The following is a 19,008-nucleotide window of genomic DNA, read 5'->3' on the forward strand; positions in this document are numbered from 1 at the left end:
TACCTTAAAGATATACTAAGAAGTGCAAATGAATAAACCAAAATTGTCATAGTCTGAGTTTTTTAGAGCTCATATATTAATATTTGAAAAAGTATGTACACTAGAGTATGAACTAGCTACTAATCTCTTCTTCTTGTTCTTAATGAACAACATTTAATAAGAGGTTCTTAACTGTTCCATTGTAATTAGACGGCCATCTTTTGAGTAAAGTCTAACAAGGCACATGTGAGAGATAATAAATGTTTGAGCATATAAATGCTCACTGTGACGAAAATCATGGCATGTATTCCAATATTCCATCCCCACCAGAATAACTTAGGTTGATTAGGTTATGTAACTCCACATACATATTAATAAAAGTTTTCTTTTACTGCCCCACTTCCAATGAAGCAGAACCTACAGATTATGTTACACATACTTTAACTCAATACAATTTCTTATTTATAGAAAGTAAGTGGAAAATAATGTATAATATAGAGTTTGTATATACTGTAGCATGGTACAGTTACTATCCTGTACAGTCATTAAGGTAACAGCAGCAAAAACACTAAACATTACTAGCAATGTTGCCACTAAGAAGGAGACTTCCTGAAGTGCAGACCAAGTAAGGTCATACTAAGCTTGGAAGTGGAACAAATGGAACTCAGTATTTTGTGCTTTAGATTGATTTCAGAAAAAAAAAAAAATCCATACATTCAGCTCATCTGTAGTGTTCTACCTTGTTATTTTTTCTTTATGGTTTCACTTTCCTAGAAAGGTAACAGTTAAAGCTGCTGATCCAAACATGTTGTAACTGTCAGGAATGAATATTGAGTGCCTTGCTTAATGTAGAATCTTGAAAACTCCAGACCTTGAGGTCTCAGAAGAAAGACACTCTGATGGGTGTCTAAAGATGGATGTGCAGTGAAGATCCTGATAATTTGCATTTTGTGATTTTTGGCTCTTTAACAGGTATGGCAAGTTTCTCAACTTGTTGAAAGATGGTGCAGAAAATGATCTCGCCTTGGTCTTAAAGCACTGTGAGAAGTTTCTGAAACAACAGCAGTCAGCAGTCACTTCTTCTCTTCATATCCTTTTTAAGTGGATTTACGCAGAACTGAACTGTCTTCTAATATTTCCCATAGATCTTTCATAGGATGTGATTTGTTACTGTGTATCTTTCTAGTATCTTATTCTGTGTTTTAAACATACATTTTATTAAACTGATTTATGATCCTTAGACTCAGTTGTATTCACTGCATCTTAAACTGAGTTGAAATCATTCTGAAGGCATTTTCTGACAAATCCAGGAATTAAAAAAAAAAAGGCATTATAGATCTAGAGTAATTATAAGGCTTTTGCTTTTGCACTATATTTATTTCATTTGAATTAGTATTCAGAAATGGAATTTGACCTTAAGAAAAAAATATAGGAACTGTTTTTCTGAATTCAGCATTGCTGAATTCTAAATTCTGTAGATTTTTGCCTCATTATGCTAGTTGCTTGACAGATAACCTTACATAAAAACACATACACTCCTCTTATAGATGGACACAGATGAAGGTTCACAGGGCAGGTTTTCCTTTGATGGCAGTTACCATTGGCTCTACCTACACACACAATCCAGTAGCACATTAAAAGAATGATTATGCCACTGATTTTTCATATATACACTTAACCACGACAGCTTCAGTATCTTCCGTTATCAATAGCTCATAAACCAACTGAGGACATAGTGATTACGATGTACGATTAATATTTCTTTCTAGACATAGGTCTGAAAAGTGGATGTTTATGAAATAGTGTCTCTCCTAAGCTAAAATGAAAGTCCCTTAACAGTTCTGCAGTGTGCTTGCAAGGAAACTACTCAGGCCATGACTGGTTTGCGTCTTCTCTGTTCCTGATAATGCTGGGGGACAATGAGAAGACATTCCAGTTTCTTCAACACTTCTCCAGGCTTCTGACCTCTGCATTCCTTTGGGTGCCAAGGCTCCATATTTCTGTAAGATTTAAAAATCAGTCTTTAAAGGAGAGTTGAACTTAAGAAGCATCATATTTAACTTTTCTAGAATATTATCATATTATCACTGCTCCCTAATAATACTTACTCATTTTCCTACCTAAATGATATTAATATAATTTTTATCAAATCTTTTCTTTGACAGTTTCAAACACGTATATACTTTATTATGATTACTCTGAACTCCTTCCTTGTCCTATCTCCCTTCTACCTCTGTCAACTCACCCTTCCTCTGTACAAGTTCCTTTCCCACATTCATAGCCTTTTGGTTTTATTTTCTTTTGTTTTGTGACACACTAAGTTTAGGTAGGGACATTCATATGACCATGGGCTTGAAACTATTTTTTTTAATTTTTTATTAATTACACTTTATTCATTTTGTATCCCCCCAAAAGCCCCTCCCTCCTCCCTTCCCAACCCCACCCTCCCTCCCCTTTCTGCATGCATGCCACTCCCCAAGTCCACTGATAGGGGAGGTTCTCCTCTTCTTTCTGATCTTAGTCTATAAGTTCTCATCAAAAGTGGCTGCATTGTCCTCTACTGCGGCCTGATAAGGCTGCTCCCCCCTCAGGGGGAAGTGATCAACGAGCAGGCCAATCAGATTATGTCAGAGGCAGTCCCTCTTCCCATTACTATGTAACCCACTTGGACACTGAACTGCCATGGGCTACATCTGTGCAGGGGTTCCAGGTCATCTCCACGAATAGTCCTTGGTTGGAGTATGAGTCTCTGGGAAGTTCCCTGTGTTCAAATTATCTTGTTCTGTTGCTCTCCTTGTGGAGTTTCCGTCCCCTCCAGCTCTTACTATTTCCCACTTCTTACATAGAATTCCATTCACTCTGCCCATCAGTTGGCCATCAGGTTCAGCATCTGCTTTGACAGTCTATACTGCAGAGGCTTTCAGAGGCCCTCTGTGGCAGGTTTCAAGGTTGTTTCCTGTTTTCTTCTGGCTTTCAGAGGCCCTCTGTAGCAGTTTCTGAGGTTGTTTCCTATTTTCTTTTTCTTCTGATGTCCATCCTCTTTGCCTTTCAGGATGGGGATTGAACATTTTAGTTAGGGTCCTCTCTTTTGCTTAGTTTGTTTAGATGTACAGATTTTAGTGGGTTTATTCTATATTGTATGTTTATATGAGTGAGTATATACCATGCGTGTCTTTTTGCTTCTGGGACAACTCACTCAGGATGATCCTTTCCAGGTCCCACCATTTACCTGCAAATTTCATGATTTCCTTATTTTTCATTGCTGAGTAATACTCCATTGTATAGATGTACCACAGTTTCTGCATCCATTCTTCAGTTGAGGGGCATCTGGGTTGTTTCCAGCTTCTGGCTATTACAAATAAAGCTGAAACTATTTTTTTAAGTTTAGGGGGTTCACCAGTGGGTACATGATTGGAGAAACAACTGTCCTCCCCCTAGAATCCATTGATTATTTTTATTACATAGATCTCTTTGCTTGTTGTAAAGTTTATTATCATATAGGTGTAACTTTGGTGAATGACGTTTGTCTAGAAACCCATCTGTTGCTCTTAGACTTTTCAGCTTTGTGAATTATGAGTTTTATAAGTATGCCCCATAATTTTCTATGTTTAATGTGTCGTCATGTCTCCCTTTTTATCTCTAGTTTTCTTAATTTGAGTCTTTTTTTCTATTGGTTAATTTGGCTAATAGTTTACCAATTTTGTTTGTATTTTCAAAGAACCAACTCTTGGCTTCACTGATTCTTTGTTTTCTTGTTTGTTTCATTAACATCTTCCCTGGTTTGAAGTATTTCTCCCCATCTGCTTTTGGCTTTAATCTGTTTTTATTTTTTTCTAAACTCATAAGGAATATGATTAAGTAATTTGATTTCTCTCTGATTTTTAATGTAGTTACATTGAGCTGTACGCTTTCCTCCCAGGATTACTTTGATTATATCTCACAATTTTTGCTATGTTATCTTTATATTTTATTTTATTCCGGGAATATTAAAAGTTGTTCTTGATTTCTCCATTGACCCATCTCTCCTTCAATATGAGTTGTTTAATCTCTATGAAGTCATATATTTTCCTCTTTCCTTAATTATTGATTTCAAGCTTTATATATTTGTAGTCAGAGTATAAGGCATAATTTCAGTTTTTCTGAACTTTTTGAGATTTGATTTGTACCTCAGTACTTAGTATATTTTAGAGAAAATTTCATGGACTGGTAGGCAGAATATCTTGTATATTGCTTGGGTGAGATATTTTAGAAATACCTCTTAGTTTTATTTTATCTGTGATGTTTTTCTCTTTCTTCCTCTGTTTCTCTCTATCTCACTCTGTTTCTTTTTTTATGACTTGATCATTTTGTTTTTTAAATTAATTTATTTATTATTAATTATAATTTATTCTCTTTGTATCTCAGCTATAGCCCCCTCCCTCATCCCCTTCCAATTCAACTCTCTATCCCTCTTCTCCTCCCATACCACTTCCCCAGTCCACTGATAGGGAAGGTCCTTGTCCCCTTCCCTCTGACCCTAGCCTATCTGATCTCATCAGGACTGGCTGTATTCTCTTTCTCTGTGTCTCTGTCTCTCTTTTAAAGGATGATCTGGCCATCCATGAAAGTAGAGTATTAAAGTTACCAACTGTTACAGTGTTGGGGTTGATCTGTTGTTTAATGCCTAGTAGTATTTTTGTATATACGTATTTGCTACATATATGTCCATGACTGCAATGTCCTTTTTGGAGGGCTGTTCCCTTGATCATATTAAAGCATCTGTCTTTATCTCTTCTGATTAGATTTGCTTTGAAGTCCATTTTGTCATATATTAAAGTGGTGATGGCTGCTTGCTTCCTTGTCCTAATTGTTTGGAATACCTTTTGCAATTATTTCACTCTAATGTTTATAATTAAAAGTGAGATTGTTTCTTGTACATCACATAAAAATTAATCCCATTTTCTAATCTAGTTGGATAGTCTATGTCATTTGATTGCGGAATAGAGTCTACCAATATTTGAGGTTATTATTGAATTAATGTCACTTTGTTGATGTGTTTCCTTGGCCTTCCTTCTATAAGAAAGGTTTTAACATTTTTTGTTGTTGTTGTTGGCTTCCCACATATGCTTATCCCTTCTTTAATTTTGGAGGTTTCCTTCCATCATTCTCTATAGAGCTGGCTTTAAGTTTTAAAGTCCCTTAACCTCTTCTTATTATGGAAAGTATTTCTTTCTTTTTAATTATGAGAGATAGGTTGGCTGTGTTAGTAGTCTGAATTGGCACCTATGGTCTTTCAGAACTTGAAAGTCCTTCTAAATTTCAAAGTTTTTTTCATTATTAATTACATTTTATTCACTTGATATACCCCCTGTGTTTCTCTCCCTCTTCCCATCCCAATCCCTCCCTTCCTCCATCCTCTGCATGCATGCCCCTCCCCAAGTCCACTGATAGGGGAGGTCTTCTTTTCCTTCCTTCTGATCCTAGTCAATTAGTTCTCATCAGGAGTGGCTGCATTGTCTTCTTCTGCGGCCTGGTAATGCTGCTTCCCCCTCAAGGGGAGGTAATTAAAGAGCAGGCCAATCAGTTCAAGTCACAGACAGTCCCTGTTCCTATTACAATGAAACCCACTGAACTGTGCGGGGGTCTTAGGTTATCTCCGTGCATAGTCCTTGTTAGGAATATCAGTCTCAGGAAAGACCCCTGTGCTCAGATTTTTTGGTTCTGTTGCTCTCCTTGTGGAGTTCCTGTCCTCTCCAGATCTTACTGTTTCCCACTTCTTTCCTAAGATTCCCTGCACTCTGCCCAAAGGTTGTCCATAAGTCTCAGCATTTACATTGATTGTCTGCAGGGCAGAGCTTTTCAGAGATCCTCTGTGTCAGGCTCCTGACTTGTTCCCTCTTTTCTCCTTCTTCTAATATCCAGCCTCTTTGCCTTTCTGGATAGGAATTGAGCATTTTAGCAAGAGTCCTCCCTCTTGATTAGTTTCTTTAGGTGTACGGATTTTAGTGGGTTTATCCTGTATTATATGTCTCTATGAGTGAGTATATACCATGTGCATCTTTCTGCTTCTGCGATAGCTCACTCAGAATAATCTTTTCCAGATCCCACCATTTACCTGCAAATTTCATGATTTCCTTGTTTTTTATTGCTGAGTAATATTCCATTGTGTAGATATAACACAATTTGTGCATCCATTCCTCCACTGAGGGGCATCTGGGCTGTTTCCAGCTTCTGGCTATTACAAATAAGGCTGCTACAAACATGGTTGAGAAAATGTCTTTATTGTGTTACTTGAGCCCCTTTTGGATATATACCTAGGAGGATCTTGAGGAAGCGCTATTCCTAGTTGTCTGAGAAAGCACCAGATTGATTTCCAGAGTGGTTATACAAGTTTACATTCCCACCAGCAGTGGAGGAGGGTTCCCCTTTCTCCACAACCTCTCCAACAGGTGTTGTCTCTTGAGTTTTTGATCTTGGCTATTCTGATGGGTGTAAGGTGAAATCTTAGGGTCGTTTTGATTCACATTTCCCTGATGGCTAATGAGATTGAGCATTCCTTTAAGTGTTTCTCTGCCATTCGATATTCCTCTGCACAGAATTCTCTGTTTAGCTCTGTACCCCATTTTTTAATTGGATTACTTGATTTTTTGCTGTTTAACTTCTTTACTTCTTTATATATACTAGATATTAGCCATCTGTCAGATATACATTTAGTGAAGATTCTTTCCCAATCTGTTGCCTATCGTTTTGTTCTGAGGACAGTGTCCTTTGCTTTACAGAAGCTTTTCAGTTTTATGAGGTCCCATTTATTGATTGTTGCTCTTAGAGCCTGTGCTGTTGGTGTTCTATTCAGGAAGTTGTCTCCTGTACTTATGAGTTCAGGGGTATTCCCCACTTTCTCTTCTAACCGATTTAATGTGTCTGGTTTTATGTTGAGGTCTTTGATCCACTTGGACTTTAGTTTTGTGCAGGGTGATAAGTATGGATGTATTTGCATTTTTCTACATGTAGACTTCTAGTTAGACCAGCACCATTTGTTGAAGATGCTGTCTTTTTTCCATTGAATGGATTTGGCATCTTTGTAAAAAATCATTTGTCCATAAGTGTGTGGATTTATGTCAGGGTCTTCTATTCGATTCCATTGATCCACCAGTCTGTTTCTATGCCAGTACCATGCAGTTTTTAGTATTGTTGCTTTATAGTACAGCTTAAGATCAGGAATGTAGATACCTCCTGAAGATCTTTTACTGTAGAGAACTGTTTTAGCAATTCTGGGTTTCTTGTTGTTCCATATAAAGGTGAGAATTTTTCTTTCAAGGTCTGTAAAGAATTGTGTTGGTAATTTGATGGGAATTGCATTGAATCTGTAGATTGTTTTTTTGTAAGATGGCCGTTTTTACTATATTAATCCTGCCAAGCCTTGAGCATGGGAGATCTTTCCATCTTCTGATATCTTCTTCTAATTCTTTCTTCAGAGACTGGAAAATTTTTTCATACAAGTCTTTGACTTGCTTGGTTAGGTTCACACAAAGGTACTTTTTGTTGTTGTTGTTTTGTTTTGTTTTGTTTTTTGTATAGCGTTTTTTTAATCCTTTTTTTAATTTTTTATTAATTACACTTTATTCATTTTGTATTCCGCCATAAGCCCCTCCCTCCTCCCCTCTTGATCCCACCCTCCCTCCCCTTTCTGCTTTCATGCCACTCCCCAAGTCCACTGATAAGGGAGGTTCTCCTCAGCCTTACCAGGCCCCAGTAGAGGACAATGCAGCCACTTTTGATGAGAACTGATAGACTAAGATCAGAAAGAAGAGGAGAACCTCCCCACACAAAGGTACTTTATGTCCTTTGTGGCTATTGTGAAGGTTGTTGTTTCCCTAATTTCTTTCTCAGCCCTTTTGTCTTTTGTATACAGGAAGGCTACTGATTTTTTTGAGTTAATTTTGTATCCAGCCACTTTGCTGAAGGTGTTAATCAGCTGTCGGAGTTCCCTGGTAGAATTTTTGGGGTCACTCAGGTATACTATCATATCATCTGCAAACAGAGATACTTTGACTTCTTTCTTTCCAATATATCCCCAATTAAATAGTCCTATATCCCCTAAGGAAATAGAAGCTGTCATCAAAAGTCTACCATAAAAAATAAAGCCCAGGGCCAGATGGTTTCAACGCCAAATTCTACCAGACCTTTAAAGAAGAGCTAACACCAATACTCTTCAAACTATTCCACAAGACAGAAACAGAAGGAACACTACCAAGCTCATTCTATGAAGCCACAGTCACCTTGGTACCTAAACCTCACAAAGACCCACAGAGAAAGAGAATTTCAGGCCAATCTCCCTCATGAACATTGATGCAAAAATACTCAACAAAATACTTGCAAACTGAATCCAAGAACTCATCAAAGATAATCATCCACTACGACCAAGTAGGCTTCATCCCAGGCATGCAGGGGTGGTTCAGTATACGGAAATCCATCAATGTGATCCACCACATAAACAAAATGAAGGAGAAAGACCACATCATCATCTCCTTAGATGCTGAAAAGGCATTTGACAAAATCCAACATCCATTCATGTTTAAAGTATTGGAGAAATCAGGGATACAAGGCACATACCTGAACATAGTAAAGGCGATATACAGCAAGCCTATAGCCAACATCAAACTCAATGGAGAGAAACTTAAATCATTCCCACTGAAATCAGGGACAAGGCAAGGCTGTCCACTCTCTCCATATCTCTTCAACGTTGTTCTTGAAGTCCTAGCTAGAGCAATAAGACAATTGAAGGAGATCAAGGGGATACAAATTCTAAATTTCAAAGTTTTAATTGCAAAATCTACTGATGGGTCTGCCTTAGACTGTCTCTTTCAGCTTTGAATAGCCTATCTGTGTTCTGCATAAATTAGTATTTTTTACTAAAATATGTCATAGGGAGATTCTCTTTGGGTCCTGTCTGTTTGGTGTTCTCTGTGCTTCTTGTACCTATGTTGGCATTTATTTTTCTAGATTTAAATTTTTTTTCTCTGTAATGTTATTGAAAAATAACTCTATATCTTATATCTGGAATAATTCTCTTTTATGTCCATAATTCATAGATTTGGACTTTTTGAAGATCATGCATATTTCATTGACTCATTCATTTAAATAATTATCACTTGACATTCTGTTGAAGCTGGGATTTTTTTTATTAGACATGCTGAATTTTTTATTTTGATTTGTGTTTTCCTCATTATTTCTACTTTTATTGAATCCTGTTTTCATATCCTGAATTATCCTCCTGATTTCATCTATCTGTGTTTCCTTGGTTATCATTCAGGAACTTACTTGTCTTCTTTAGTTTAATTAAAGAATTAAAGTGTGGTGTTTGTGTCTTCTTGTGAATTTTGAATTGTGTCTCCTTTTTTTCTTTTGAATTTTGCGTTTTGAATTTCTTTTTTAATTAATTTATTCATTTTACATCCCAATCATAGCTACCTCCCTCGTCTCATCCCAATTGTGTTTTGAATTTTATCTAAGTTGGCTTTCCTTTGTGTGTGTTTTTTATTTTGTTTATAACTGTTACTGTGGGATTCTGATTCAAAAGGACATGCTGTCTTGGTTTTTTCTTGTGTTTTTGTCATGAGATCCATGCATCTAGAGGTAGGCTACTGTTAGACTCTTGAGTTTCTGGCTCATCCACAGGGAGCGGGTGTTTGGATCTAAATTTACCGATACCCTGACTTGGACGATTTTGATAAACTAGGAAGTACATAAAGCTCATTGTTTACAAAATAGAACAGTTTTTTATTTGCTCCATTTTCTCAAAGATTGTGTCTGTACTTACTGTGTAGGTTGATAAAATGAAAATGTCTTTAGTTTTGTGGCACTTTATTAGCTCTTAGCATAATGTGGTGGTCTGCCTTTTTAGCTCAAGCTCATATTCTTGACATGAACCTCAAAGAAAGAAAAGGGGGGGGGAGAAAAGATGGAAAGAAGAAAGAATGAAAGGAAAAAATCAACCTGTGCTGATCAAGGAAGTCTACAAGCTACCAAAACAGTAATGGATATAGCCAGTCCTCTCATTTGGCCTCTAAAACTAGTTGATGTGACCAGGGTGCTGAAGATACCAGTGGCCTTCATCACATAGAGAAATCAAACTGAAAGTAACTAAAGGTTCCTCCTGTGAAAACCTTTTTTTTTTTAATTTTTTAAAATTTATTGCAATTTATTCACTTTGTATCCCAGCTGTAAACCCCTCCCTTATCTCCTCTCAATCCCATCCTCCCTCCCTCATCTCCTTCCATACCCCTCCCCAGTCCACTAATAGGGGAGGTCCTCCACCCCTTCCATCTGACTCTAGCCTATCAGTTCTCATCAAGATTGGCTGCATTGTCTCCTTAAATCTTTTATAGTCCTGGAAGGTATAATGCAGGCTTCCATTAGGGAGCCAGAATGCATCAATGGTTTTAATCAACTGGGAATCCTAAAAATAATAATACTATTTTAATTTGCCAGGCAAGTTGTGCCAACTGATGTGCAACAATAACAGGACTCTTTTCTTCTTTTTTTTTTTTATTAATTACACTTTATTCACTTTTCTTTTCTTTTCTTTTTTATGAAAGGACTCTTATCGGGGTAGTCAACTGCTCTGTGATTGGATTCAAGACTTCTTTCACAGGACAGTATTAACACCTGATCCTACAAACCTGGTCAATGCTTCAAGGTTATTATGAGGTCTTAGGTCCTAATGAGGGACCTAAAACTGCTACTTAGCTAAATTGATTAGGTGTAAAACTACTTTTATTCTTTTTTATATATTTTTATTTATAATTTATTAACTTTATAACCTGATTGTAGCCCCCTCTCTCATCTTCTTTAGGTTTCTCTCTGCCTCCCTCTTCTCCCCTCTCCCCCTCCCCTAGTCCACTAAAAGAGGGAATTCCTCCACCCTTGCTATCTGACCCTAGATTATTAAGTCTCATCAGGACTGCCTGGATCCTCTTCCTCTGTGGCATTGGAAGGCCACACTGACAGGGGAAAGTGATCAAAGAGCAGGCAACCAAGTTCATGTCAGAGGCAGTCCCTGCGACCCCTACTCAGGAACCCACGTGGAGACTGAGCTGCCTATGGGCTACATCTGAGCGAGGTGTCTAGGTCCTCTCCATGCATGGTCCTTGGTTGGTGCAACAGTCTCTGTAGGACCCTCCTGGCCCTAGATACTTTGGCTTTGTTCTTTGGTCTCCTTGTGGATCTACTGTCCCCACTGTGTCTTTCTATCTCATCATCTTCCATAAGATTCCCTGTACCCTGCCCAAAGTTTGTCTGTGAGTCCCTGCATCTGCCTTGATCCCCTGTTGGGTGGAGCCTTTCAGAGGACCCTCTGTAGCAGTCTCCCATCCTGTTCCCTTTCTTCTACAGCTTCTGGTGTTTATCCAATTGTCATTCTGAATGAGATTTAAGCATCTTTTCTAGTGTCCTCCTTGTTGTTTAGCTTCTTTAGGTCTGCAGATTTAGTATGGTTATCCTATATTATATGATATATAATATATTATATCCTATCATATCCGATTATGAGTATACACCATACATGTCTTTCTGTTTCTGAGTTACCTCACTCAGAATGATCTTTTCTAGTTCCATCTATTTGCCTACAAATTTCATGATTTCTTTGTTTTTAATAGCTGAGTAATAATCCATTGTGTAAATATGCCACAATTTCTATATCCATTCCTCCGTTGAGGGACATCTAGGTTGTTTCCAGATTCTGGCTATTACAAATAAAACTGCTATGAAAAGAGCTGAGCAAATGTTTTTGTTGAATAGTGGGACATCTTTTGGGTATATGCCTAAGAATGGTATAGCTGGATCTTGAGGTAGCACTATCCCCTAATTTTCTGAGGAAGCGACAGATTGAATTCCAAAGTGGTTGTATAAGGTTACATTACCTACAGCAGTGGAGGAGGGTTCCCCTTTCTCCACATCCTCTCCAGCATGTGTTGTCACTTGAGTTTTTGATCTTAGACATTCTGATGGGTGTGAGGTGGAATCTCTGGATTGTTTTGATTTGCATTTCCTGAATGACTAAGGACTTTTAGCATTTCCTGAAGTGTTTCTCTGCCATTTGGTATTCCTCTGTTGAGAATTCTCTGTTTAGCTCTGAACCCCATTTTTCAGTTGGATTACTTGGTTTGTTGGTGTTTAACATCCTCAGTTTTTTATATATTCTGGATATTAGGCCTGTGTCAGATGTAGGGTTGATGAAGACCTTTTCCTAGTCTGTAGGCTGTCATTTTGTTCTGATAACAGTGTCCTTTGCTTTATGGAAGCTTTTCAGTTTCATGAGGTCCCATTTATTAATTGTTGATTTTAGAGCATGTGCTGTTGGTGTTCTGTTCAGCCTCCTGTGCCAACGAGCTCGAGGCTCTTCCCTACTTTTTCTTCTAACAGATTTAGTGTGTCTGGTTTTATGTTGAGGTCTTTGATCTACATGGACTTTAATTTTGTGCAGGGTGATGGACTGAGTCTATTTGCACTTTCTACATGTGGATATCCAGTTAGGCCAACACCATTTGTTGAAGATGCTGTTTTGTTTTTTGTTTGTTTTTTTTTTTCCTTATGGTTTTGGTATCTTTGTCAAAAATCAGGTGTCTATATGTGTGTGAGTTTATTTCTGGGTCTTCTGTTCGATTCCATTGATCCACCAATCTGTTTCTATGCCAGTACCATACAGTTTTTAGTACTGTTGCTCTATAGTACAGCTTGAGATCAAGGATGGAGATACCTCCAGAAGATCTTTTATTGTAAAGATGTTAAACCATACTAAAGAAGTACTCAGATGAAGTAGAACAGTCCTGGCAGACAGCTGTATATTGTAACTGTACATGCGCTTCATTTGCCCCTATTAAATACTTTGTGTTGAAAAAAATTGCAGTGTTAAAATGCTAATAGAATTTGAACACCTGCAGGGACAAGCACATCACGAGGGTATACCTGTAACCCACCTGTGGGGCAACTGCGAAAGTCAGCCATACAAAATATATTTGCTTGTGAAATGCTCCTGTTTTATAGTATCAAAGTTCTGAGAAATGTTTAAATTTTCTCTGTATTCCTTTCCATTTTGTGCAAATTAACAAGCAATATTATACCTTAAAAGCTTGGCTGATCCTCTGCCTGTGGAGACTCAGGTAAGGAGTGGAATGAACTATACTGTATCAGTCTCTGTTGGGTTGGAAACCTTTAAATTTTTCTAATACAATTGTTCTACTTAACTTTTTTTTAAAAAATTCATACTTATATTTTCTTTTATTAAAAAAATATATCTTAACTTCTAACTTCTAGTTACCTTCACATTCTGTGTTCCATATTATTGTTTCAGTTAGAATATAATTATATTTTGAAAACTAGAATGATGGTTACATTTATTTCCTTTTCTTTATTTTTAAATGATGCATCTAAATATAAAAAAGAAAAAAGATTTATATAAGAAATAAATTGTAGCATGCATGCAAAACCTGTAGATAATTATATACTATTGATCTCAAAAGCTAAAGAAACTCATGTTTTTACCACACATCAATGATAAATGTTGAGTATTTAGCTACACCTAATCTGACTTAAATATTATACTATGATTATGTATATGTGTGAGTGTGTATTGAAAGAAAATTCATTCAACACCATAATTCTATGTAAAACTTATATTTAGATGCCTCATCTACTTAACTTTTTTTACAACACAAAACTCGGCTTTTCGTAGTTTCAGGAATAAAATGACCTAACAGAATTACCTAAGGTGAAAGTAAAACACTAAGATTGCTCTGCTCCATTTTGAAGGGTATGTCTTTTATTTTAACCATTAGCATATGAAAGTCTAAAGTTATATTATAAGGCTTTTGTTTCACATTCTGTCATAGACTAGTATCTTCTAAGCCATTCGTTTACTGCCTTTTTAAAAATTAACCTACTCTCTGTACTTATTTGACCTCAAGTGCCATTAGAATTTATGTTCACTGAATAAAAAAAAGTTTGGTATCCAAGTGGGTTCCATTGTAATAGGAACAGGGACTGTCTCTGACATGAACTGATTGTCCTGCTCTTTAATTACCTCCCCCTCGGGGAAGCAGCCTTACCAGGCCACAGAAGAAGACAATGCAGCCACTCCTGATGAGACCTAATTGACTAGGATCAGAAGGAAGGAAAGAAATCCTCCCCTATCAGTGGACTTGGGGAGGGGCGTGCATGCAGAGGGTGGAGGAAGGGAGAGATTGGGACGGGAGGAGGGAGGGAACCACAGGAGGGATACAAAGTGAATAAAGTGTAATTAATAAAGAATTAAAAAAAATCAATACAAGGACTATTCCTGGAGATAACCTAGAACCCCTGCACAGATGTAGCCCATGGCAGCTCAGTGTCCAAGTGGGTTACATAGTAATGGGAAGAGGAACTGCCTCTGACATAATCTGATTGGCCTGCTCTTTGATCACCTCCCCCTGAGGGGGGAGCAGCCTTACCAGGCCACAGTAGAGGACAATGCAGCCACTTTTGATGAGAACTGATAGACTAAGATCAGAAAGGAGAGGAGAACCTCCCCTATCAGTGGACTTGGGGAGTGGCATGCATGCAGAAAGGGGAGGGAGGGTGGGATAGGGAGGGGAGGAGGGAAGGGCTTATGGGGGGATACAAAATGAATAAAGTGTAATTAATAAAAAATTTTAAAAAAAATCAATACATGTCACTTTGGAATCTGCAAGATATCTGGATAAACTGTTAGAGGTCATTAAAATATGAATGTGAGCCTCATAATTAAAAAAAAAGAAAAAGATGTTATATTTGAACAAAATATATAAAATTCTAAATGTATAAATTATAGTTTGATGGTTCATTAGACCCCTTGTTATATTCATACGAACAATTTGTTTTTATTCTTCTGGCTTTATGGATACCATTCACCATTTATGAGAGCTGTGATACGTAGATAAGCTAGAACTCTTTAATTATAAGTGAATTTATGGTAATAATAACTACAGTCATTAGAATCTTGCTATTTAGTCAATTTTACATATGCCCAGTATGGTATCTGGAGCTGTTTGGTTATCAAGAGTGTGATTTAAGGTTCTTCTGGCAGTGCATGATTTATGAGAATAGGGGAGCTCTTCTCATCTCTGGGACTGCATTACATGATGATAGCTTGTTTTCTTTGATGGTGTAATTCATGTGTACTGTAGCTCTTCATAGACCAGCTCTAGCGGTATTTCTGCAACAACATAGAACGATGCTATGTACGAATTAGTTTCAGTGTATTCAATTCTTAAACTGCCTCTATAGATAAAATAGAAAATTAGTAAGTTCACATTGAAAATGTAAATGTGTAAGTTAATCTTTGATTTTTATGTTTGTTAAATTTATGTAAATAATCAGTGAAACATATTTTGTGCTTGACAAGTCATAACGCAATGGATATTAATCTGTACTCTATTTAATAGAAAATCTTCTCCATGTTCTCTTGATAAAAGTGACCATAAGATGTCCACTTAATGTGCTATGTCTTCATCAATATTGAAGCATTTTATGCACAAGATTTCCTAGAGAACCTGTCATAAAACCCACAGTATTTACACTGATTTATTCCTGCAAATAAATATATATAATTTGAAATAATAAATCATTTGTGCTAAGTGACAAAAAATGAAAATCATTGATAAATCAATGTGGTGATTTTAGAAACTTCATTACATAAACCTAACTAAATCCTCAAAACCATTAAAGCAACAAGTCTGGAAGATTCTATACATATTTTAACCATTTTGTAATTTTATGAGTTTTATCTAAGAGCATGATTTTTTTTTTAATTTTAAATAAGATTGGGAGATTGAAATATAAGGTAAAGTTAAGACAATAAAATATCTTTTGACCATCTATTAATTGTAGAGTCATCAGGGTTGGGTCACCTCTGCTTGATCTAATTGCCATTAAATAGTTTTTCTTGACAAAATTACATATTTTGAGGTTTTTTTATCTTTTGAGTTTTTTATGCTTTGCTATAAATAATAATGATTTTATGTTGATATTGAACTCATAGTCATAACAAGTAAAATATTCTTGACATTCACAACCATGAATTGCACCTATGAACTATTTTTTAAGTCAAAGATGTGAATTGAACTTTTCTCCTCACGTGTGCTACGCTAGAGCCTTCCACTGTTCTGCATTCCTCACCCTCAGAAAAATCTTAGGTAACTTTATAAGCACACTGTTGAGAAGACTGTTTGTACATATGTGAATATATTTACTAACCAGTGTAGTGCGCACAGAAAAACAGAAAAACCTTTCAGTAAATGCTGTACATTCCACTGGCTTAGGAGTGAGTTTATAATGGAATTCTCACTTTGTGTTCTAATCAGTTCAAGTCCAGATACGCGTTAAAATCAACAAATGAAATACAACTAGGCAAACGAACTTAACAGCTCACTAAAGCTTTTTAGCATGGACTCACTGGCCCACTGGCCAAGGCCAGCTCTCTTAAACAGTACAGTTTATGTTGACATGGCTAATATATGCAATCCATTACTCATACTCACACATTTATTGTTAATTTTTTTCATGCAGCTTTTCCCCTTTTTACCCACAGGCTTTGAAGTTTCCTGAATCACAAACTACCCTTTTCCCTGTGTTTTGGAAAGACATACAACCTTACCTTTGTTGAGGCTTAGTACTCTATAATGTTTAACTTCCTGACATTTACATATTTTAAAAAATTGTTGTAGTGTGTGACACCACCCTATAAATTTCATTGGTTTTCAAATTTTAATTCATTTCATTGAGGCACAGTCTCAATTAGCCTTGGTTAACTTCAAACCTCAGTTATACTAGGCAGACCCTCTGAAACTTGTGGGTTTACCCATTTGCACCCAGAACACTTGGTTTATGTGGTTCTGGGTATCAAACTCTGGGTTTTGTGCATTAGAGGCAAGCATGCTGTCATCTGATCCATATCTACCGTATAAATTTGAAAACAGAAAAAACACTGCGTAAGCCAAAAGACTCAGCTGTGTATATGTTTGATTATTCTAAATTATCTGTGTGTTTACTGTTTTCCCCTTCTCTTTCATGCAGAGGTACCTTCCTGTTGATACGCTAGAAACTGGCATCCATCCCATATATTTTTGCAGCACTCACTACATTGAAATGCTACTGAAGGCTGAGGTGCCGCTTGTGTTTTCAGCCTTCCACATGTCTGGTTTTGCTCCATCACAGGTAATCCAATAGAGTACCAATTCTTCAGCTCTTGAATCTCTGACTTTAAAGAAAAACGCCTTCCCCTAAAATATAGGATATATATTTAAACTAACAAAACTTCACTGGAAAAATGTAAGTGGATGCATTTATATTAATTAGATTATATAGTTACAAACATTAATTTTCTATTTTCAACTTTTAACAAAATGTTTTATTTCTTTGTTTTTATAAAATTACCCATCATCCAACCATATGTTTAAATTGCAATTGTTTAATATCACATATTATTTATATTTTATATTTTTATATTTATATGGATTTTTTTATAATTTAAACTGATAATTACTCGGTCATTTTATCATTAGGCAATAACTACATACTGCCAAAATTTATCCACTATTACTTTTGAAAAAGTTTTCTATTTTTTGGCTTATCTTTAATTTCGTATCCTTTATCCAACTTGAAGTTAACCAAGTAGAATTATGCCAGCTTTCCTTATGGTGAGCATTAATTTAATCAGTGGCTTATTGGATCCGTTTTGTGCCACGTGGTTTATTGGATCCACTCTGTTTCCTTTGTTGTAAACTGCATGCTCATTCCTTTACCCGACTAGAGCTCTCTCCCTCTTAATTAGACAATAGCTCCTCTTGACATGATATATGCATCTGTACTTACCTTGATAAGTAGCACATCATTCATCAAATGCACTTATGTGAGGTATTCTTCTGGCTGTAAGTTTTGTGTATTCATTAAACAATTCAGACTTCCATTCAGCGGGAAGGAATAATTCTTTGTAACCATTTTTAGCTTTTCGTGTATGAAGCATTTGCTTGAACTTTGAATCACAGAAATTTTAGCTTTGTGTGGATGAAGTTTCTTAAAAAGCACAATTTATTTATTATTATAGTTTCTAACACTTGATCTTTTTCATAGCTTCTAAAAGTCTGTGCAGAAAGCAATGTTCCTAAGAGTTACTTTTAGCTGTCCTACTTTTGAGTAGAGTGGATATTGTTTAATGCTTCCAGTCATTTTTTTAAGTCCCTAATATATATGCCAATGGATTACCAAAGATTATGGGGAGGTTATTATATCTCAGGCCCTACATTATCAATTTATTGTTTAATAGAAAAATGTTCATCTGTCAACTTTATATATCTAGTAACTCTTATATAGCTTCATCAGTATAAAACTGCTTAAAGCCTGAGCATGGTATCTCACATTCACAATCCTAGCAATCTGGGAGTATGAAGCAGCAGGATTGCCATGAGTTTGAGACCAGCCTGGGATACATAGTGAGTTCTAGGCCAGTCTGGGTTACAGTGGGAGATACTGGGTTACTATCTCAAAAATAAACAAGCAAGCAAAACAAAAACATAAAAGAAGTATTTATATAAGTAATCCATTTATTTAATAGGGTATTATTTCTGAGCAGTGACATTATTCTTGTTAATTATATAAAAAGCCTTGCAGTAGCTCTCACTGTAAGCTAATCACTTGTCTTAAGTGCCTATCACTGCTCGGCTGATTATTTACCACTTTATTACTAATTATAAAGCATAAAATCAGGTATAAGTAACTAAATAGGTGTATATGATTAAGTCATCGTTTGGGTATGGATTTTGTGTTTCGACGCTTACTCATTTTGATCTAATTAGAAGCAGTGCTTTTTGAAGCTGTGTTTTTAGACACAAGGGGTTCGGCTAGTTAGTGAAGGATTTGTAGGAACGTTGCTAAATGAAATATATAGATCTCCAGAGTGAGAATAATAAGCTCCGCTACTGTACACTGAGCTAAATGTGGTTAGAAAAGCACATTTGTGGATTGGAATTCCTTCCCAGA

General features: G+C 36.4%; 1 protein-coding gene across 1 annotated transcript in view; it reads left to right on the forward strand.

Annotated features, from left to right (window-relative positions):
• Tbc1d32 (TBC1 domain family member 32) overlaps positions 1-19,008 on the forward strand; it is a 233,866-nt gene that overhangs the window by 199,711 nt on the left and 15,147 nt on the right. The window contains exons 29-31 of the mRNA XM_055599402.1: positions 952-1,067; positions 1,827-1,981; positions 17,047-17,187. Coding sequence (XP_055455377.1) covers positions 952-1,067; positions 1,827-1,981; positions 17,047-17,187 — 412 coding nt within the window. The remainder of the gene's footprint in view (positions 1-951; positions 1,068-1,826; positions 1,982-17,046; positions 17,188-19,008) is intronic.

Source organism: Psammomys obesus, unplaced genomic scaffold, assembly GCF_907164565.1.
Source record: "Psammomys obesus unplaced genomic scaffold, mPsaObe1.curated_primary_1811, whole genome shotgun sequence".
Lineage (NCBI taxonomy): Eukaryota > Metazoa > Chordata > Mammalia > Rodentia > Muridae > Psammomys > Psammomys obesus.